Source organism: Meleagris gallopavo, chromosome 3 (genome assembly GCF_905368555.1).
Source record: "Meleagris gallopavo chromosome 3, MGAL_WU_HG_1.1, whole genome shotgun sequence".
In the NCBI taxonomy this organism is placed as follows: domain Eukaryota; kingdom Metazoa; phylum Chordata; class Aves; order Galliformes; family Phasianidae; genus Meleagris; species Meleagris gallopavo.
In genome coordinates, this window is record NC_139406.1 from 51,800,721 (window position 1) to 51,820,596 (window position 19,876).

At 37.2% G+C, this 19,876-nt stretch overlaps 1 protein-coding gene across 5 annotated transcripts in view; it reads right to left on the minus strand.

Moving 5' to 3' along the window:
- Nucleotides 1-4,243: 4,243 nt before the first annotated feature.
- The window catches only part of TRAPPC8 (trafficking protein particle complex subunit 8), a 49,129-nt gene continuing 33,496 nt past the window's right edge, over nucleotides 4,244-19,876 (minus strand). For 3 of the 5 annotated variants that reach the window (XM_085220965.1, XM_085220963.1, XM_085220967.1), the window contains 9 exons: nucleotides 18,796-18,892; nucleotides 17,947-18,015; nucleotides 17,799-17,839; nucleotides 16,348-16,533; nucleotides 15,686-15,787; nucleotides 8,733-8,780; nucleotides 7,238-7,383; nucleotides 5,635-5,724; nucleotides 4,244-5,279 (listed from right to left, as the gene is read on the minus strand). In XM_085220965.1, coding sequence (XP_085077091.1) covers nucleotides 5,045-5,279; nucleotides 5,635-5,724; nucleotides 7,238-7,383; nucleotides 8,733-8,780; nucleotides 15,686-15,787; nucleotides 16,348-16,533; nucleotides 17,799-17,839; nucleotides 17,947-18,015; nucleotides 18,796-18,892 — 1,014 coding nt within the window. In that variant the 3' untranslated portion in view covers nucleotides 4,244-5,044. The remainder of the gene's footprint in view (nucleotides 5,280-5,634; nucleotides 5,725-7,237; nucleotides 7,384-8,732; nucleotides 8,781-15,685; nucleotides 15,788-16,347; nucleotides 16,534-17,798; nucleotides 17,840-17,946; nucleotides 18,016-18,795; nucleotides 18,893-19,876) is intronic. The other 2 variants (XM_085220966.1, XM_085220964.1) reach the window with 1 other exon arrangement.

Consider the following 19,876-nt stretch of genomic DNA (forward strand, 5'->3'; position numbering starts at 1 on the left):
TTTCTTTGCTAGCAGAACAGGAGTTGGCAGATCTGCATACTGCATGCACCAGAAGAAACTATGTGAGCTGTAAGAATAGGAGCAGGCCTGAGAAGTGGCCCTCAGTCAAATATCAGATTCTTTGTAATAAAAATAAGAGAATTTTCCCTCCGTGCAATGCTTTACATATTTCTACAGCCATTGCAGTTGATACAACTTACAGTCACGGTGATTTATCCATAGCCTTCTCAGTTTATGTGCTTTTCCCATGAGCTATTAAAGATTTTGGGCAGCACTGGCAGGCAATCTGACTTCATTTGTGATTTTGACAAGTACTACTTACATCATTTATCAGTCTAAAAAAAATGAGAGCCACAAAAAGGCCAAAAGTCAAAGCATTTTCAGTGGTTTTTTTTTTTTTTTTTTTTTTTTTTTTGTTTTGTTTTAAATTTCTGGGACATCTAATTACAAAGTTTTGTTTAAGAAAGCTTTGTTGTCATTATACATACCTGATGGAGAAACTGGCCCAATGTTCCTTTACTAATTAGGAAGATAAACTTCCATTATTTTGAAGATGTAGAAGGAGTTCACTCATTATTTTTAATTTGTTAATCAGTTTACTCCTTTTTCCCCCCCCTCTTGTTCATCATTCTAAACTTGTCCCTGACCCTGTATAGTCTTACCATTTCACCATAGAGACAGTATAAAAGACTTTCCAGTACAACCGTATGACTTCAGAAATATGACATATCAGTAAGAATGAAGGCTGTGTGGCAGATCAATTGTCTCCAAATTTCCAAACTCAAAGTTGTAACCAACTAATATGGAGACTACAGCTTTTTCACTTGTGCTCAGTAGCAGAACATCACCTGCCTAATAAATGTATCGTGAAAGCTTTGGTACAATTTCTAAGTCCATCATAGAAATGAACTTAATGTACTTAAAAGAAGTTGTAGAAAATACAAAATGGTATAAAAAAGTCATTTTGCCTCTAAATCAGCTAATTATTGCTATGAATTTGTAAGATATGACTTTTTCACATTTATTGCTAGTTAAAGCCTTACTCTATTAAATTGTATGTTTGAAGAAGATTTAAATAATGTACTTGAAAATACAGATATTAAAGATGTGCTTCCATTACAAGTAATTTAGATTGCAATTTAAAGCAGGTTATTTTTCTTGGTTTAATGCATGAGAGTTCAATTAAAAAGTTAAAATGAGACAATCAGTTCTGAAATTCCATAACTATATAAACATAGTCATCGCTCTTTGTTTGGCGCTCTTTATTTTTTCCTGGTGGGATTTTTGTGTTGCTATTTGTTTTTAAACAAATGCAACATACAATTCAAGGAGAATATTATACTCAGTGTTCTCTCTACCATTTGACAAGGGATTGATTCTCAACAACAGAAAAGACTCTATACCTTGCTCTAATTTCATAGAATAAACAATCAAGGTTGGAAAAGACCTCTAAGATCATCCAGTCCAATCATCCATGTACCTCAGTACAACATCTAAACACTTCTTGAACACTTGAACACCTCCAGGGTCAGCGATCCAATCACCTTCCTAGTCAGCTTGTTCTAATGCATCACCATTCTTTCTGAGAAGAAATTGTTCCTAACATCCAACCTGAATCTCCCCTGGTGCAACTTAAGGCCATTCCCTCTCATCCTACCGCTAGTTAACACAGAAGAAGAGGCCAATCCCCCACCTCACCACAACCACCTTCCTGGTCGTTGTAGAGAGCGATAAGGTCTCCCAAGCTTCATCTTGTCCAGACTCAACAATAACAGCTCCCTCAGCTGCTCCCCATAGGATCCTCATAAGATTTGTGCTCCAAACTCCTCACCAGCTTTGTTACCCTTCTCTGGACACTCTCCAGAGCCTCAGCAACCTTCTTGTAGTAAAGGGGCCAAAACTGAACACTGTACTCAAGGTGCAGCCTCACCAGAGCTACAGAGAAATAATCACTTCCCTGCTCCTTCACAGCCGTGTGCTTTATCATTAATATCTAGGAAATCCTCCTTAGGTGAACACTGAAGCACAGAATGGAACATCTTTGTGAAGCTTACACGGGACATTCTTTCCATTATGTTGCCAGCCAGTCTAGTTGCATTTGAACACCCTTCACTTGCTCACAGAATAAAGGTTTTATTTTCTAGTAAGCACCAATGTAATGACTCCAGAACTTGTGACTGACAGCCTGAATAACAAATTAAATAGGTCTTCAATATTCAATACAAACTTTGAAACTTTTTTTTTTTTTTTGAGAAAAGGTACTGCATGTTGCCTCCCTCACCTTGCCCTTGTGCTGCTCAGTTTCTTTCTTTTTATTTGGTTTCACTAAACTTGCCCCCTTCTTTTTCTCTGGCACACTGCACACTTCCTCACTTTCATTTGCCTTGCCTGACAGCAATCACCTTCTACCTTCTCTTTTGTAATCACTGCTACAAAATTTTAACTGCTTTACAGAATTAGGAATATAGAACCAGCTGCCTGAATTATTAAGGAAAGTGAGGAAAAGCCTGTAAATGAATTGTTTAGCTGCAAAACTGTGAATGCCATTTATTCATATACACAATGGACCAAATACTAGCGTTCCCTCCCAAGGGAGGTGATGGAAGAGAAAGGAAGTGATGCAAAGCATAAAAACCATCAAATGCATGGACTGATGTTCTCTCCAGTCTCAAACTACGCCTTGAAAAGTTGCTCACTTTCTAAGTCCCATTCAGGGCCTATTGAAGATATTACAAAACCTGTGAGGTTGGAACAGCTTATACTACTGAGCTTTGCCAAGCTGAACATTCTTTTAGACAACTTAGTACACACAGAAAAAGTTCACATCTAGATACACAGACAACAAAGCATCTCCTAAATGCATGTTGAAAACACTGCTAGTTTTACCCAGGTTCCCTGACACAATACTCTAGCTCCTATAGCCCACTGCCACATCAGTAGCTTACCCTGATCCTATGAACACTGAGAAATATGAAGAGTCTGCCTAAACATATTTCTTCAAACTAAGCTACATAATCACAGAATGGCCTGGGTTGAAAAGGACAAAGTGATCATCTAGTTTCAACCCCCCCCCTGCTATGTGCAGGGTCTCCAACCACCAGACCAGGTTGCCCAGAGCCACATCCAGCCTGGCCTTGAATGCCTCCAGGGATGGGGCATCCACAACCTCCTTGGGCAACCTGTTCCAGTGCATGGAATAATATAAGATAATGCATCTTATAATGGGGTTTTTTGCTTGCTTGTTTCTTCAGAGCCTAGATATGCACTAATAGAAACAGCAAGTTGTAGTTTACTCAATCTACAAAGTTAGGACCACTGACGAGTGATAGACCAGGCAAGTTCAGCCTGATAGCTTCTGTAGTGAAGGCTGCAGTAAGCCTTCTGTTTAACAACAGTGGAACTTCCAAATCACAAGGAGATAACATTTTGTTGTGTTTTCTTCAGAGAGTCTGAAAATCAGTTAAACTCTGACTGATGTCACAGAACTCTTGTGGAAGCATCTTCTGAATAATGTTACTTCTTCAAAATACTTCAGTGGCAGAAGTACTGAAAACACATCAGCTGTGACCTAGAGCACTGCGACCTGTAGCTGCTGATCACTAATGGGCATGACGACTTCTTTTCTAAAAGGAGTGCCCCAACTCATGACACAGTATAAGACTGCAATGCCAAGAAACATTTTGAAAGGGTATCCTTCAAATCTGCCCAATAGCAGAAGAGCACTCAGTCTCAGAAGCAACACCTTCGTTGTTATATAATATCCACAAACATCTAAAAAGCTTTTATGAAACAATTAATCTACCTCCAGAAGTCATTGTCATCATATGGTGGAATCTTCTTCAGCAGCAAGATATGGTAGACAGCCTGAAGTTTAGGCTTCATTAGGTACTTCAAATTTCTTTGTACTCGGGTAATCCATCATAAGCCACACCTCCTAACTCTTCACTGATTTTGTTGCACTTGATTGCTTCACACAGCAACTCCCCATCACATACCAACTGATATTCCCCAAGCAGAATTGAGGTTTGCTCCCAGGAACTCTAAGCACTCAAAAGGCAAATACAGCAACCTCTGCGATTTGACATGTACACCAATGCTACAGTGACAACAGGAAAAGAACTTCACCTGAGCAAGAAGGACGAGGATAAAGTAGTACACAATTGAATTCTCATACAAGAATCAGCACCTGTAAACTGCTACAGCTGTATAAAAGGGAAGCAAAAAAATCCAAGGCAACAGTCCATACAGTGAATATGATGTATGTTTTATTCTATTTACAGTACATTTGTTATAAATATAATACATTTCTTGAAAATCTTGAGTAGATTTAATTTTTAAAACAGATCAATTGTTATAGTTACATAATAAAGCAAGTGACAATTTAAATGACAATCTCATGGTTGTGAAATAGTGCATTTGTGTTGAGATGAGTGAGAAAAATACTGAAACTAGTTGAAAAAATTATTTTTGAAACACCCTCTGTGGGACTTGTAAACCTCAAATGGTCACCAGTTTTCATAGACTTGAAAACTCAAAACAAATTTTTAAACTAAAGAATCGAGAAACAGCCTGGAGACACCCTATTGAACTCACAGTAAGGTTGGGATTTATTATGACTAATGGCTTTTGACAGGATAAAGCCAATGAGGGTTTCTTCCTGAACCATATCCTAATACAGCCACAAATATTAAACACGCCATGCTGGAAGTTGTAACAGCAGCCAAGCTGCATTTTTGACAGGGCATAAGACATAGAACTATGTTCAGATCTGGAGTTGAAGATTACTTTGTGTTAAGAATATCTTAATTACCAGAGAAGAAATACATTATACAAAAGGATAAACATATTTTCAGTCCAACGTGCGTTGCATTGAGAAACAAATTGAGAAGTCTGAGTATTTTGCTATTTTCTTTTCTACACGATCTCTAGTAACAAGTTAGATGTTCGAGGTGCTATTTCAAAAAACTGCAGCAAAATGTCAACCAGCGATATAAGAAAAGAATCCAATTTATTTTGTCTTTTAGTATGATTTTTCAGGAAGTGGTCAAATATTATTGATAATAATCAGTGCAGGCATAGAGTTCTGCTGACTTGTTTCAAACAAGGTAACTTGGTCCACTAGCTTGGCAAATACTCTGGGGGTTCCAAGATTATAGACACCAGTATGAACGAAGCAAGCTTTCAGCTGCAAGCTATAGACCTCCTGGCTTTTCAATTGAAGCTTATACTGTGTTTGCCCAAGCCACGTAAAAGATCCATGGATTTCTAGTGCTTCTGGGCTGAAAAAGAAGGTAACAAACATTACTTCTCTGCATTTGAAACATATTAGCAGTTTTTACAAACCCTTCATTTAACATTTTTCCAAAATTTCAGAAGGTACTTTGTGTCCATCACCAGCTCTTTACAGAAACTTGTTTACATTCTCTCAAAACTTTTTCTCAGAAGTAGGAATTACAAAACTAAGTTACTACTCCAATAGTTTCCAGATGCAAGAGTGCCAACTGTCAGCCTTCTCTAGAATCCTGGAAGTTCCTGAGTCTTTTTGATTGCCTGCCTACAATAATTTCCCTTAAAACTTGAAAGACTTCCTAGAACTAGGAACAAAGAATGTTTTTATCAACATAAATACATTACCTTGTTGTTTTATGCCGCAAATCAATCATGACATCTACAACAGCCTGGGAACAATTGGAAAGTAGGAGAGTAACAGGTACCAGACAGAGGCTGCAAAGACAAGTAGTTGCACATCAAACAGTGCATATGTTTACTATTAATTTAAGCCCTTATCCTGAATAGAGCTCATAGATACGCTTGTCCACAATTAATATGATTATTTTTATAAATAATCCTGCAGAAAGAGCAATCCAAGATATTTACAGACAGCGGTACAAACTATTGCAGCTGAAATAGTTATTTATTTAACAAGTGATTTGTTTCACTGGAAGCTCTTGCCATTGCTGAACAGTTACATATTCTAAACTTGATCAAAAAGAAAAGTGCTACTAGTAAAAATAAGACACGAACTTGTTTCTGGAATGATGCACACTTCATAACATGTCATTAAAACATGCCACCTTATAAAGTGTTGAAAGTGTTAAGATTTTGTAAATAAAAAAAATACCTCTGGTGGCAACTTACATAGCCAGAAACTGAGGTAAATGCAAGTATAACACAGCAGAGTTCTCAACTCAAATCTAAGTAGCTATAATTGCAAGTACAATTCATTTCATGTCTGGAAATGAGCTTGAGGAGCTCGTTTTGTTTTATTTTTGGAAGAGTACAAGTTTACAGGCTGCAGCTGATTCACTCTAGCAGTCTACTTTTTAAAAGGTTAATTTTGAGATTATTCCAAGAGACAAGATCCAAGCGACCTAAACTGTTACCATTTCCATTTCTAATGGAAGTTCCAGCCATAGTTCAAATTATCAAGTCCGGTACTATAGACTTAACAGTTCTTAACATAAAACTTAGAATTACCTGCTAGTGTTAAAGTAGTTATGCACACAAACTCAGGACATTTATTTTACTTTCATTAAGTTTGAGAACAGTTGTAGTTAAAACTAGAACTGCAGACTGTAATACTGCAACCTGTTTTTCTAAATTGAGCTTTTGATTTACCTATACATTCCTGAAGCAGCACATTCAGGAACTCAGCAAGCTTTCACTCCTGCATATCACAGAGTTGTAGGGGTTAGAAGGAACCCTCTGGATATCATCTAGTATAACTTTACTGTTAACTCAGGCTCCCTATAATAGAATCCCTAGGAAAGCATGCAGGCAAGTACTGAATACCTCAAGGAGACTCCACGAACTCTCTAGGCAGCTTCTTCTAGTGCTATGTCACATCCTAAGTAAAGTAGCTCTTCCTCATGCACCTACAGAAACTTCCTGTGCTCCACTTTGTGCCCACTGTTCCGTTGCTGGACACCACAGAAGAGAGTCTGTCCCCATCTACTTGATACCTGTCCTTTAGATATTTACAGGCACTGATACGAGTCCCCCCCCTCAGTCGTCTCCAGGCTGAACAGTCCCAGGTCTCTCAGCCTTTCCTCATAAGGGAGGTGGCCCAGGCCCCTCATCATCTTTGCAGCCCTCCACTGAACTCTGCCCGCCTTCCTTGAACTGAGGCATCCATACTGTTTTATCTTACACATTATGACCTATGTTGCATCTCCCAGTAGGATTTATATCAAATTAATAATATTCCAAAAGATTATAAATAAAATATGCTGCTAACCTTTTTTGGTGGAAAGAGTGATTGAAGGACTCTGGGTAATGAAGACTTGTCTTGATAAGATTGGAAAGCTGCTCTGGCGTTGGTCTTGCAGGTACTGGTGCGCTTTCGGGTCGAAAAAACTTTAGGAGGGCTGTTTCTGGTAATTCCTGGAATAAATTCAGAACAACACTTAAAACATTCAAACAAGGCACTATGAAACAACACAGGAAATCCAGCCTCAGAATTTACAAGTTTTTAATTATGAACTGTAACTCCAAGAATATAAGCCAATGGCATCATAAAGCTTAACTTTTTTCCAATGTATTTTGTATTTAAGCATGCTAAATGAGAAGTGGCACAACTTCTGCTACCTTCTCTTTTGAGAGAGGTTTCACAGTTGCACGTGAACACAACATCTGTGCAAGTTTCACACAAGTATGCTAGAGTTGTGGTGATTTGCTGGGATTTGGTTGTTTTCTTGTTAAGAAACAGAGCATTTAGATGGTTCCCTAATTCAACAGCTGTAACTTGAAGAGCCTATCACCTACACTGAGAAGTTAAAAGGAAAGCTAATAGACAAATTTTCCAGACAAATCCACAGGAAAAAAAACCCAGAAGTTTATGACATGCTAACAATGACAGAAGGATTTTAAAAGGCAGACTATCTTACAAATTAGATTTGCAAGAGTGTGCTATACAAGTTGCCTTTCCTCATCCCCAGCTGAAAGCCCAAGTAAAGCACGGACACTACTTTGATTCTGCTTGTAAGATTAGGATCCAATCTCTGAAGCAGAAGAAGTCAGATGACAGAAAGATGCAACACCAAATGAGTCAATCAGGCTGCATTTGGTCCAGCATTACATCACTACTCTGTTGAACAGTGTTCAATCAACATAATCTATTTTTCAAGCAGGATTTACTGAGGAAAAAGCCTTACGAACTTATTCTGCAAAAAGTTCACCTTTAGAAAAAAAAATTGCAGCAATCAATGCTATTATTAAAGAGAGTGAAGGAAGACTGAAACACACCAATAAGTCAGTACGCTGCACAAAGTAATATTTTTCAATTAACACTGCTGAGTTGTACCTTGTAAGTTGAAGATAAATTGTACAGACAACAGAACATGACTCAAACATACACACTGGGCTCAATGAAATCAGCAAACAATCTGTAAGCCTTTGCTGAAATACTTGGGAAACTAAACCAATTAGGTTTTCAATCACTCCTGCAATTCTTTACTATTGAAAAAGAAGATTAATTTGAAAATGAATGAAATGAGCTTGAAATGTATGAAATACACTTGTCCCCCGTCACATTACTTTAACATTTTAATGAATTGGGTATTTCCTCCCTACCTTATGGGTATCTAATTTGATGGAAATTAACAGAACGATAAACACTAGCTTCTGGAGTTCAAATTATTTTTTTGTGTTTTGTTTTGTTTTTTAATCTCAAACTCCCACTTCAACCACATGCCAACATCCTACAAACTGTAATGTGCCCTAGAGTGAATTACCTGTTCCAAGTCCTCCCAATCAGAACTCCCGAGTATTTTTTTTAAACCCTACAAGAGACAAATATGAAGGTTTATCTCTACAAATATACAAAGACATCATGAAACACAACAGGAACATTCACTGGTGAAAGTGCCAAATGCTATTAATATTTCAAAGCCTTTAGTTCCAATACTCCTACTCTGCTGAAAGACTGGAAGGCAGCAAGATTAATGATTTACCGTAACAGGGCTGAAATTTAATTCCAGTCACCCTCTAGGTGTCAGATTCAACTAACAATGTCTGTTTCTGCAATTTGAGCCGCTCACTGTCTAGCTTTTGTAATTTATTTATTTATTCTTAATCTGGAACAAAGACTACAACAAGACATTTAGCACATGTTTCTCTCACCTAATGCTTTAGAGAGAATTAAGCACTTCCAAATGTTAACCAAGATCTGCATAGAGATCAGATAGCTACTTAGAGACTCTAATAAAATGCTAAGTTTAAAGATGCATTAAATTCCTTGACTATTTTGGAGCTTCAGAAATTGAATCAAGGCTGCAAAAAAAGATGCCCATATCCACCTGCAGACCTGTACCTTCCCTTCAAAAAGGCATTAAGTAAAAACCTCAAGATATTCAGCCATTTACACTTAGAAGTAAAGTAAAACTAAACTAAAAATTAAACATGTGGCTATTTGTTGCTCAGCTCCTAGAACCAATTCAAATGAAGTTTTGCCTTTAAAAAAAAATATGCAAAAAACCCAAAAGTTCTGAGACCTACAGCCAGCCTCTTGACCTACTCCAGTTACTTAGATCCATGGAGGCTTTGCAAGGAGACAGCAAGCATCACATATTCCATACAAGAAGGCCATAACAATGTTCGAGATGTTCCCCTTTAAAAATGGTTTAGATGTAATTGGAAAATCTCATCCATACATAATGCTAGTGGCACAGACAAGATTGACCAGAATGTCAAGATAGACGGCAGCATTCAAGTTTGTGGGTTTCTTAATTGGAAGCATGAAATGGACAGTACCGACAGAACCACACTGTTCCCACAGTAGTCTCCCAATGGCTACAAATGGTACAATTTGTGCTAGTAAAGCTGTTTTTAGAAAGCTTTTTGTTGCCCAAAGCCATCATCTACGAAGGCCATAATTCAAAGATATGTACCTAAAATAAAACACAAGGCTACTGTTCCAAGTGGAAAGATTTTCCTATCTTCATATACTCAGTAGTCGCAAAAAAAGATAAGGACCATAAGTGTTAGAGGTTTTTTGCTACTCTGAAACAGAATTATGTATTATCATTATTTATACTTCTGAAATCATGTATTTTTCACACCAGTTTTAGAATTTTTCTGTAAATACTAAAATACTGAAGTTGGGAAAGTCAAAACCTACACATTAATCAATGCATCTTTTGAATTATATAACAGATTTAATAGACAGCAAAATACATAGAGATATACCCATAATAATCCCTTGACCTTAGAGGACACTTCCAACATGAGAATTTCATCCTTTCCAATAGATGCATAGAAATGGTATATTCACATGTAATCATTTTGAAGAGTTTAAGGAACATCAGACAGCCTAAAATTTTCAATTTCAAAAGCAATCCTTGCAATAATTAGGTTAATGTGCTTTTAAACATGATCAGAACAAGAAAAATTAAATAATGTTTTCAAATATAGAAATTGAAAAATCAAACTCATCCACTTTAAAACCCTTCAGTTTTAAAAACATATCTGTGTCCAATGACAGAAAGTGAGCAAGCTCCAAAGGCATAGTTATCATTGCCATTATCAGAAGGAAAGAGGTTTAACATTTATAATTATATACTGAACATCGAGTTCAATATAATTATACACTGAATTCCTAGTTGACAAGCTAGAGGGAAGGGAGACTAACCAGAGGGACCTGGACAGGCTTGAGAGGTGGGCCCATGCTAATCCCATCAAGCTCAACAAGGTCAAGTGCAAGATCAGGGAAATCCCAAGCACAGATACAGGTTGTCTTGAGAGCAGTCCTAAGATGAAGGATTTAGAGGAGTCAGTTGATGAAAGACTCAACATGAGCCAGCAGTATGCACTTGCAGCTCAGAAGGCCAACTGTATCCTGGGTTGTGTCAAGAGAAGTGCAACCAGCAGGAAGGCAGTTGAGGGAGGAGATTCTGCCCTTATGCTCTTCTCTCATGAGACCCCATCTGGAGTACTGCATCTAGTTCTAGAGCCCCCAACAAAAGGAGGGCATGGAGCTGTTGGAGCAGGTCCAGAAGAGGGCCACAAAGTGATCAAAAGGCTGGAGCACCTCCCGTACGAGGTCAGGGTGAGCTGGGGCTCATCAGCCTGGAGAAAAAGAAGGCTCTAAGGGCACCTCATAGAGACCTTCCAGCAACTGCAGGGGCCTACAGGAAAGCTACGGAGAGACTTTTTTTTTTTTTTTTTTAAAAAAAAGGCAGGTAGCAACAGGACAAGGGAAAATGTTTTTTGAACTGGAAATGGGAAGATTTAGATTAGATATCAGGAAGAAATTCTTTACTGTGGGGGTGGTGAGACACTGGAACAGTTTGCCAAGAGAGGCTGTGGATGCCTACTCCCTGGAAGCAGTCAAGGCCAGGCTGGATGGGGCTCTGAGCAACCTGGTCGAGAGGGAGGTGTCCCTGCCTATAGCAGGAAGGCTTGAACTAGATGCTCTTAAATGCCCCTTCCAACTCGAATCATTCTATGATTCCTATGGAAATAAAACAAAACATGTGCATTTGAGCTTCCAGGTAAAGCGTTCACAGAATTTCACTTTACTTTTACCATTTTTAATGCAGGTACATACAGAAATTTTAGCTGGAAGCCTTTTAAACCTTTCCTCAACTCTGCTATCTTGTGTTTTATGGAAACCAGAGGTTTTTTTGTTGTTAGTTTGTTGGGTTTTTTTGTTTTGTTTTTTAAATCAAGTATTCTGGCAAGTTGTGCTGTTATGGAAAATGAATAACCATATCCTGCTGCCTGTTCCATGTCTCTGGTTGTACGCATTAATGTGTTCCACAAAAATCAAACAGAAGTTACCTGTCCTTGCATCTCAGTCAACAGTCTTAACATCCTAGCTTAGAAACCTTAAGATGATCATGCATTGGCACACCCATTTACCAGTCTGCCAGCAACAGGCTGAAGAACTTGAAAAACATGTCAAAAAAAAAAAAAAATCCAGTACTTCTCTACTACAGATGTTTACTGAAGCTTTGTTTTTCTGATAAGTCCTAGAAGTTTGGACAGATTCAAACTAAACCCCTAGGGGCAGGCAAAAAATTAGTCTCAGAGAGACAATTGACAAAGGAGAAGTCATTAAGTACATAGAAATTAACCTCCCCAAAATTAAGAGCAACTTATTTGAAGAATCCAGTTAAGATTGGAGTAATTGTTCAGAGGGTTAAAATAAATCAGATCAAGGGAAGTGGGTACTGTCTTATGTTTTCTCCCAATCAATTGTGAGACCGTTCTTGGTTGGGAATTGCTGCATTGCCCGAAGCAACAATTCTTTTGCTGGTTATTAACGCATGAAGAAAAAGCTTCCTCAAGTAAAGAATAAAAAAAAGTCAAAGAGCAACAATAACAAAGGAAAACACAACAAGAAATGCACAGAGTGACACCATTTGCATCCTAGTTGACTCCACTGTTCTGAGCTTGCAGACAGATTTATTCTGCAGAACTGAGCAGCCCTTCATCAAACTGTATAAAGTAGTAGTAAAAAGCATGCATCTCCATCTCCCTCTGCTGTCTAATCCTCAGAAAACAGACTTTGGTGTCAGCTCAAGATACCCAGGAACAGTCTAGTTTCCAACCTTGCTGTATGACTAGTACAGAACACAGATTTACAAAAATGCTGTTAACATTAAGTTAGAAGTACAGTTTGAATTTGGGATTTCCCTCATCCCTTTTCACTGCTTGAATAACCTCAATTCAAGACTAAGTATTTCAAAGAATATGCAAACATTAACAGATGAAGTATGTTATTTCCTCTGCATAGCCTAATTTAATCCCATATCAGGGATTCTTTAAACTCCTTACTTCATTCACTCCACATATTTAACTGCTGTGAAGTTTCAATCATTTATTATACAAGATAATCAAGTGATCAGAAACAGCCAGCATGGGTCTATAAAAGGCAGGTAGTGCCTGACTAACCTTCTGTGAAATGCTGACCTGCTTAGTAGATGAGGAAAAGATTGTGGATGTTATCTGGATATTAGCAACACATTTGGAACCATTGCCCCCAGTTTCTTCTCCAGGAGGAACTGTCTGCCCACAACTTGGACAAGTGCGTAGTTTCCTAGGCAAAGAAGTGGTTGGATGGCCAGGCTCAAAGAGTCATAGTGCACAGAGCTCAGTTCAACCACTTGCCAGACACCAGTGGCATCCCTAAAGCTCAGACCTGGGGCTAGTTTAAAATTTTTTTATCAATGATCTGGACGATGTGATCAAGAGCACCCTCAGTAAGTTCCAGGTAGTTAAGTTAGGACTGCTGATCTGCTTTAGGGTAGAAGGGCTTTGCAGAGAGGCATCTAAACTGATGAGTTGCCATGTGACTGGACTTTTAACATTGCTAAAATGCTGGGTCCCACAGTGAGTCTACCACCAACAATATATGCTTGGAAAGAGAGGCTAGAAAGTTGGCCAACAGAAAAGAATCTGTAGGTTCTGGCCAACAGTCAATTGAGTATGAGTCAGCAGTGTGCCCAGGTGAGTAAGAAGGCCAATGGCATTCTGACCTTCACCAGAAATAGCCTGGCCAGCAGGACTAGTAAAGCAATTACTCCCTCATACACAGCACAAGAGACCAAAGTCTGCATACTGTGCAGAGTTTTGGGCTCCTCACTACAAGAGTGAGGAATTACTCAAATGTGTAGAGAGAAAAGCAAAACTGCTGAAAAGACTAGGAAAAAAAAAAAAAGGACTTATGAGGAGTCGCTGTAGGAATTGGGATTGTTTAGTCTGAAGAAGCAGCAGCTGAGGTGACACCTCACCACTATCTACAACTACTTGAAAGGAGGATTTGCTTCGCTCCTTGCTAAGGAGGGTGTCAGACTGTTTTCTCAAGTGAAAAATGACAATAAATGATCTCAAGTTGTACAAGGGAAGCTTTAGATTAGATGTTAAAAATAATTTCTTAATGAAGAGGGTGGCCAAGCATGGAATGGGCTGCCTAGGGAACCGGTGCCCTCTCTATCCTTGGGGTGTATTTAAATGATGCATGAATAGGGCAACAAGGGACATGGTTTAGTGATGGGACTTGGTAGGACTGGTTTATGATTGAGCTGGTAATCATGAATGCATTTTTCAACCTAGATGATTGTAAGGTTCTACTTAATCTTCCATCTCAGTGGAGTTTCTTTTCTCTCCTGTGACATAAAATGCCAATCAAAACATAGCGAGTGTAAAAGACTTCAGTCCTCAACAGTCCTGAGATTACGAGCTATTGAAGTCCAAATTCAGATTGAGCTTTGGTTACCATAAGGATGTAGCAATTAAGCATACACTATAAGAAAAAAAGAAAAAACTATCCTCTTTATAAACTAGATTTCAACTGCATGACAGTGCAGAAAGATTTCTGCTTCCAAGGCACAGAGTGATTCCAAATAAGTTCTGAAAATTGGCTCCTTATACTTAAAGCGAATACATTAATCAACGCAGCTTCTATTTGCAATTGTAACAAGAATATTGTTGACAATGTGGTCTCTATAGTCTGTAGAACAGTAGCATTCAACTCTCAAAATGAATTGTGGATACATCCCAACCCTTTTTGTTGCTGGTGGCAGGATTCATTTCACTTACTTTGAAGTAACTGAATTCAATTAAGCTATCTAGATATAGTCAACAAAAAAAAAAGCAAGTCCTTATCACTCTAATGTTCAGTGCCATGTTTGTTTTAGGATACAAGTGCAATTCATTCCTACTGCTTCTCTCCCCAATGACTTGCAAGAACCAGACCTCAGTGAGATCAGGAGCAGAAGTTCACAGCATTCTACTTCCTAACTTCAGATATTTAGTGTTATTGATTGTTCTACATACATCTTAAAAGAAGGAAGAAAAACACCAGAAAGAGTAGATGTAATTAGACCAACACAGTAAAATAATGTTCAGCATAGCACGAGTTCATACATGCAAAGGTTTTTGTTTTTGCTTTTGCGAGAGAAAAAAATCCTCTTCAAAAATTCAACCTTGATTTTCCTTTTATCCCCAGTAGGAATTAAGAGCAGGCAGTTTAGCTCAAACTACATGTCTCATCCCATCTATTCCATAATAAAAAAAAAAAAAGGAGTAAAAAGAAAATCTTGCAATACTGGAAGACATAAGGAAACTGGCACCAAAACAAGAAAACGCAGCATTATACTGGTTAGCAGAACTCTAGACATATTTTGTTCTGCATATTAATCATAATGCAAAAATTGTGTCTAACATACATATTTTTACACCAATTTATCTTTAACTTCCATAGTTATTACTGTTTCACATAGCAAGAGATACCCACAAATTTCTTACAGATGTTAATTTCTCTACGTAAGCAAATAGGCTCTGAAATAGTACATATAGAACATGAAATAGTAAATTATTAGTTGATATATTCCACTGAAACTTCCAGTGTCTTGCTACTTTCCCCGATGTTTCTGCTCTTCTGTTTAAGATATTACAATAAAGATCTTCAATTAGAAGTTGTGTAGAATAATTTTAATTTTGTAACTCTTATAATAATTCATCATTTCATTATTAACTTGACATAATACCATTAATAACCTTTTACATCCAGCCTGAAATAATAGAGAACAGTTAATGAAACCACCAAATAGTGGCACCTTACTCAAGTCTTATGTTATATTTTACAAGAAGTGATTCCATTTATTTCCATTTACAAGAAGGCACATCAAGTTATTTGGGGGGAAAAAAAGCACTCGCTAAGAAAAAATTCATAGTAGATTACCTGCTTCTGAGGAAATGAAAACGCCTCCTTCCCAACTGTGTTAAGGGCAATATGATGTTGGCCTTCCAAAATAAGCTGCTTGTTATCTTCCACAACATATGCCTACAAAATACAAAGTCATTAGCAGACAAAAAATTTTTTTTAAAAATGATAAGCTTCTTAATACAGAATTACTGACTTTCTCCAGAAGTGGAAGATAAGTCGTTCCAATGCTAGCATGACTTACATATTTATGTTTATGCTTTTCACTTTGTAAGCACACATAACTCAGGTTCAGACTGCTAATTGCCATACATAATTATTTAGGATGCAAATAATGTGTTCTCCTCTTTTAAGCAGATTGAGTAACATTCTTATAATTCTCTGATAGAAGCAAGCATAACAAAACTCACAATTTAAATTTTATTTTTTAAAAACAAAACATTAAGAACTGGATACATTTAGGACATTGGAAAAATCATTTAAGTACAGTTGGTAAATTAACAAGTATTAAGACTACCTCTGCTTACCAACACTTTAGTTCATTAGTCTGATTTTATACAAAACTTAAGATACAATTTCTCTAAGCACGCTTGAAAGTTCAAGGTGCCATATTTGTTATTTTCTACATCATCATCTACCTACTCTCATAACCTACTTCTGCAAAACTTAAAAATGCATACCTTCCATAGTACAACAATGTTCAAGTCCACTTCACTGCATCTTTGTATCAATCTGACTGCCTCATCAAATGATTGCTTCACAGCCCTTTGAGATGCGTGAGTTTGAGATTGCACATGAGTTCTTCTCAATTCAGAGGATAAGCTTTGAAAAAAGAAGTCTGCACAGGGACTAGCTGAACTTATTATCTGCAAGAAATAAAGAAAAAGGACTCAGAACAGGATTTAAGCTGACACAAGTATATCCTTTAACAGGAATCATAGTATTTGAGTTCCAAGCAGCTCTTTGCAAACCTAGAGGATGCCACACATTTTGGTTACTACGTCTGAGATCAGCATTATGTAGAAACACCTCCAAGGAAACATAGTGGAATACAGCTACAGACCATTGGCCTAAAACCACAAGGGCCGAACTTAAAAATAAGGTCTTTAATTACTTCCACCAGACATGCCACTACAAGATCAAGTATGGTGAAGAGAGTTGGCATGTCCCCCATAGGCTAACTCACGTGCAAATAATCATTGCTATAATACTTTCCTCAGGTTAGTTAACTAGAAGCATTTACCAGAGTTAGGGATGCACGTTTAGCTAACAATAACAGAGACTGCAGAGTATATTCCATATTGTAAGAAGCACAGCCAGAAGTACTGGGTTATCACTTGTGCTAAGCATTTCCAAACACCAAAAGCTTGCTAAGGAACTGGTAGTTTTAAGATTGACAGCAATTATACTTGGACAAAACATGATAAGTAAACTTCAGATTTCTAATCCCTCCATTTAGAGGGATTAGATTAGAATATACTGTTGCAAAACTGCTAATTTCAGCAGAATATCCAAACTCAATGAGAAAGCTAACTACTTTTTGGCATAACTTGCTAGAAAGGAGGGACTCCTCTACAACACTCCAGTAGAGAGAACCTTTTCTTAGAAGAAAGTTGAAGTCCATTAGGGAAGCTTAAACAGACTTTTTAGTCCTAAACTCAATCTGTATGCTTATAAATTAAATTGTAGTAAGCAGTTTTTCTTTGACTTTTAAAAAGGTATAGAGGTATATAAAGAAAACAAGCAATCTAGTACTGACATCCACCTAACATCACTGTCTTAGTGTAGATTTCTGAACCGATACCAATGTTCTATTTTCTCAAGTCTTGGAAAAACATTATGTGTACCAAGAGTAATCATAATTTTTAACTTATCTTAGTAAAAAGATAATTGAGAAAAATGAAATTCAGATTTCTACTAGGTAACTACTAGAGAACTGCTCTTAAGATCTAAAAAAAGAAGGAAAAAAGCTAGCATCTCAGTGCACTCCTAAAAGACTTCAACTGTTGAGTCACTAACCAAAAATACCAGACTATCCTATAATCTCCTTTGTATAAGGAGAGCTGTTCATACTTCTACATTTAAAAAGAGGCTTTCAGTAGAAAGTATGTAATTCCACCAATTCACTTGCCTGTTCATTTCCAAAGACGATGTCTGCAAATGTGTAATTTTCTAAGGGATAAGAAAAGAAAGCATCCTCTCAGCATCATGACAAGTCTCAATTTCAACACAACATTGACTATTTTTTCATAAATGTTAGCACATTCAGAAAAACCTACCTTCAGAGTTTTTGCATTTCACTGCTTTAAAGCACAACTTTGCTTTCTCTCTGCTAGCAAGTTTAGTGTCTGAAAGAAAAAGTAGCAAGTTTTTTTTTTTTTGCCCCTCAACATAATCACATAGAATCCCTTATTAACAAGTCAGCCTTTGAACTTCAGATAAAAAACACACTGATCACAATCAAGTAGTGCAAATCATCTTCTGCTAACCTACCTTACATATATGCACACACATACATATATATACATAACTAAAGGAGACTGACAGAAACAAAAACTGAACTGAAAGATGACAAAGTATGTCTAGTTCACCTTCATTATTAATGCAATAAGACAACACATTAGATTCATTTTTAAGTAGAAAAAGCATCAGCATACATGCAAAGATACCATTTTTAGATACGGTTAACAGTTCATTTTTTTTGTTGCCTGCATTTTGTCTTTTCAAAAAGAAACAATTATATTAGCTAAGGCAGGATACACAGTACTAGCAATTGTGGCATATTTCTAATAATAGAATAGAGCATTTGTCAAATATTCTACTGATCAGTTAAACACAATGATAATTATAAATAAAAGAAAGTAAAGGAATGCTGTGAAACATTACTCCTGTGTGGCAACTTATCAGCCAGTCTAGACATGTACTTCTCTATACCATCTAAATAATTTACCTGTAAATTAAGCTCATTTTTTAAAATTAAGGTTTAGCTTAAGGTCACTTCAATACGTTCAAAAGGGACATACAATTTTTACAACTGAGTTATTCTCAAAATTCAACTCCTTGGAAAACTAGTTTCCTCATCAGGCAGAAGCTGGATTTGCTGTCCTTTTGATAATAGGGATACACACCTTTGTCTTCAGAAACGTTAACAGATTTTTGAAGCTTCCAGTGCTTACTATTACTTGAAACTTGTACTATGTGAAATTCTTTAACACCAGTCTCACTCTAAGAAGGAGAAAAAAAAAAAAAGATGCCAGATAAGTTCAATCATAGTTGTCAAGTTCTTCATTGCAAAGTAAGCATTTGTCACAAAATGGCATGGCTAGAAACTCCATTTAACTCCTCATTTCAAACCACATGCAATACAATATGCAGGAGAGATAAGGAGGGATTGAAGAACCACTACAATGTGAGACAATCCAAGACATTTAATTCTAGTAAATAAAACTACACAAAGAAAAAAATTCCAAAGAAAAATTCCCTCCAAGGTGGCATTTTAGCAACTATAAAAAACCTCCAACAGAGACCATTATCCACAACAGCATTTAGTTTCTAAATATTACTTCAGCATCCTTGCAAGATCCTAAATCCCAGGAATTCAGGATTTTTATTACATACGAGGAAAAACAACATTCAGGATTGGTTTTTTTCAGGGAAAGGAGAAGATGACAATGGAAAATTAAGTTCCACGTAGTGCCATCTGCAAATTTGAAAAATTCTTTATAGCACATTCCTTCCTCCTCACTTTAGTAGCTGAAGAAAAACCAGAGCATACACACAACACAAAATGACAAATCAGCTCCATGATTCTACCACCATTTATGTGTCCAGGAGTTCTAATAAGCAATGCATTCAACTACCTTGCTTTATGGTTGAAAAAATGGGAACAAATTTTAACCAAAAAAGTTGAGTAAGTTTGAATTAGCACGGTGAGACAAACTGAAGTAATGTCACCTGCTCCGCTACGCCAACAGGCTGCAACAGATATGTCTGTATTTCAACTACATCTGCAAAAATTTGTTCAGACATTTCACTAAATACAAACACAGAAGGCTCCTTCACGTGTTCACTAGTTTTACTGAGGGTGCAGCACAGAGAGAAGCAATGAAGATTGTCTCACTCAGTGCAATTCTGAAAGACATGCATGTCAAATACATCCATGACTTTGGAATAATCTTCCAAAAAGAGCTCAAAGAAAAAGGCTTGAGA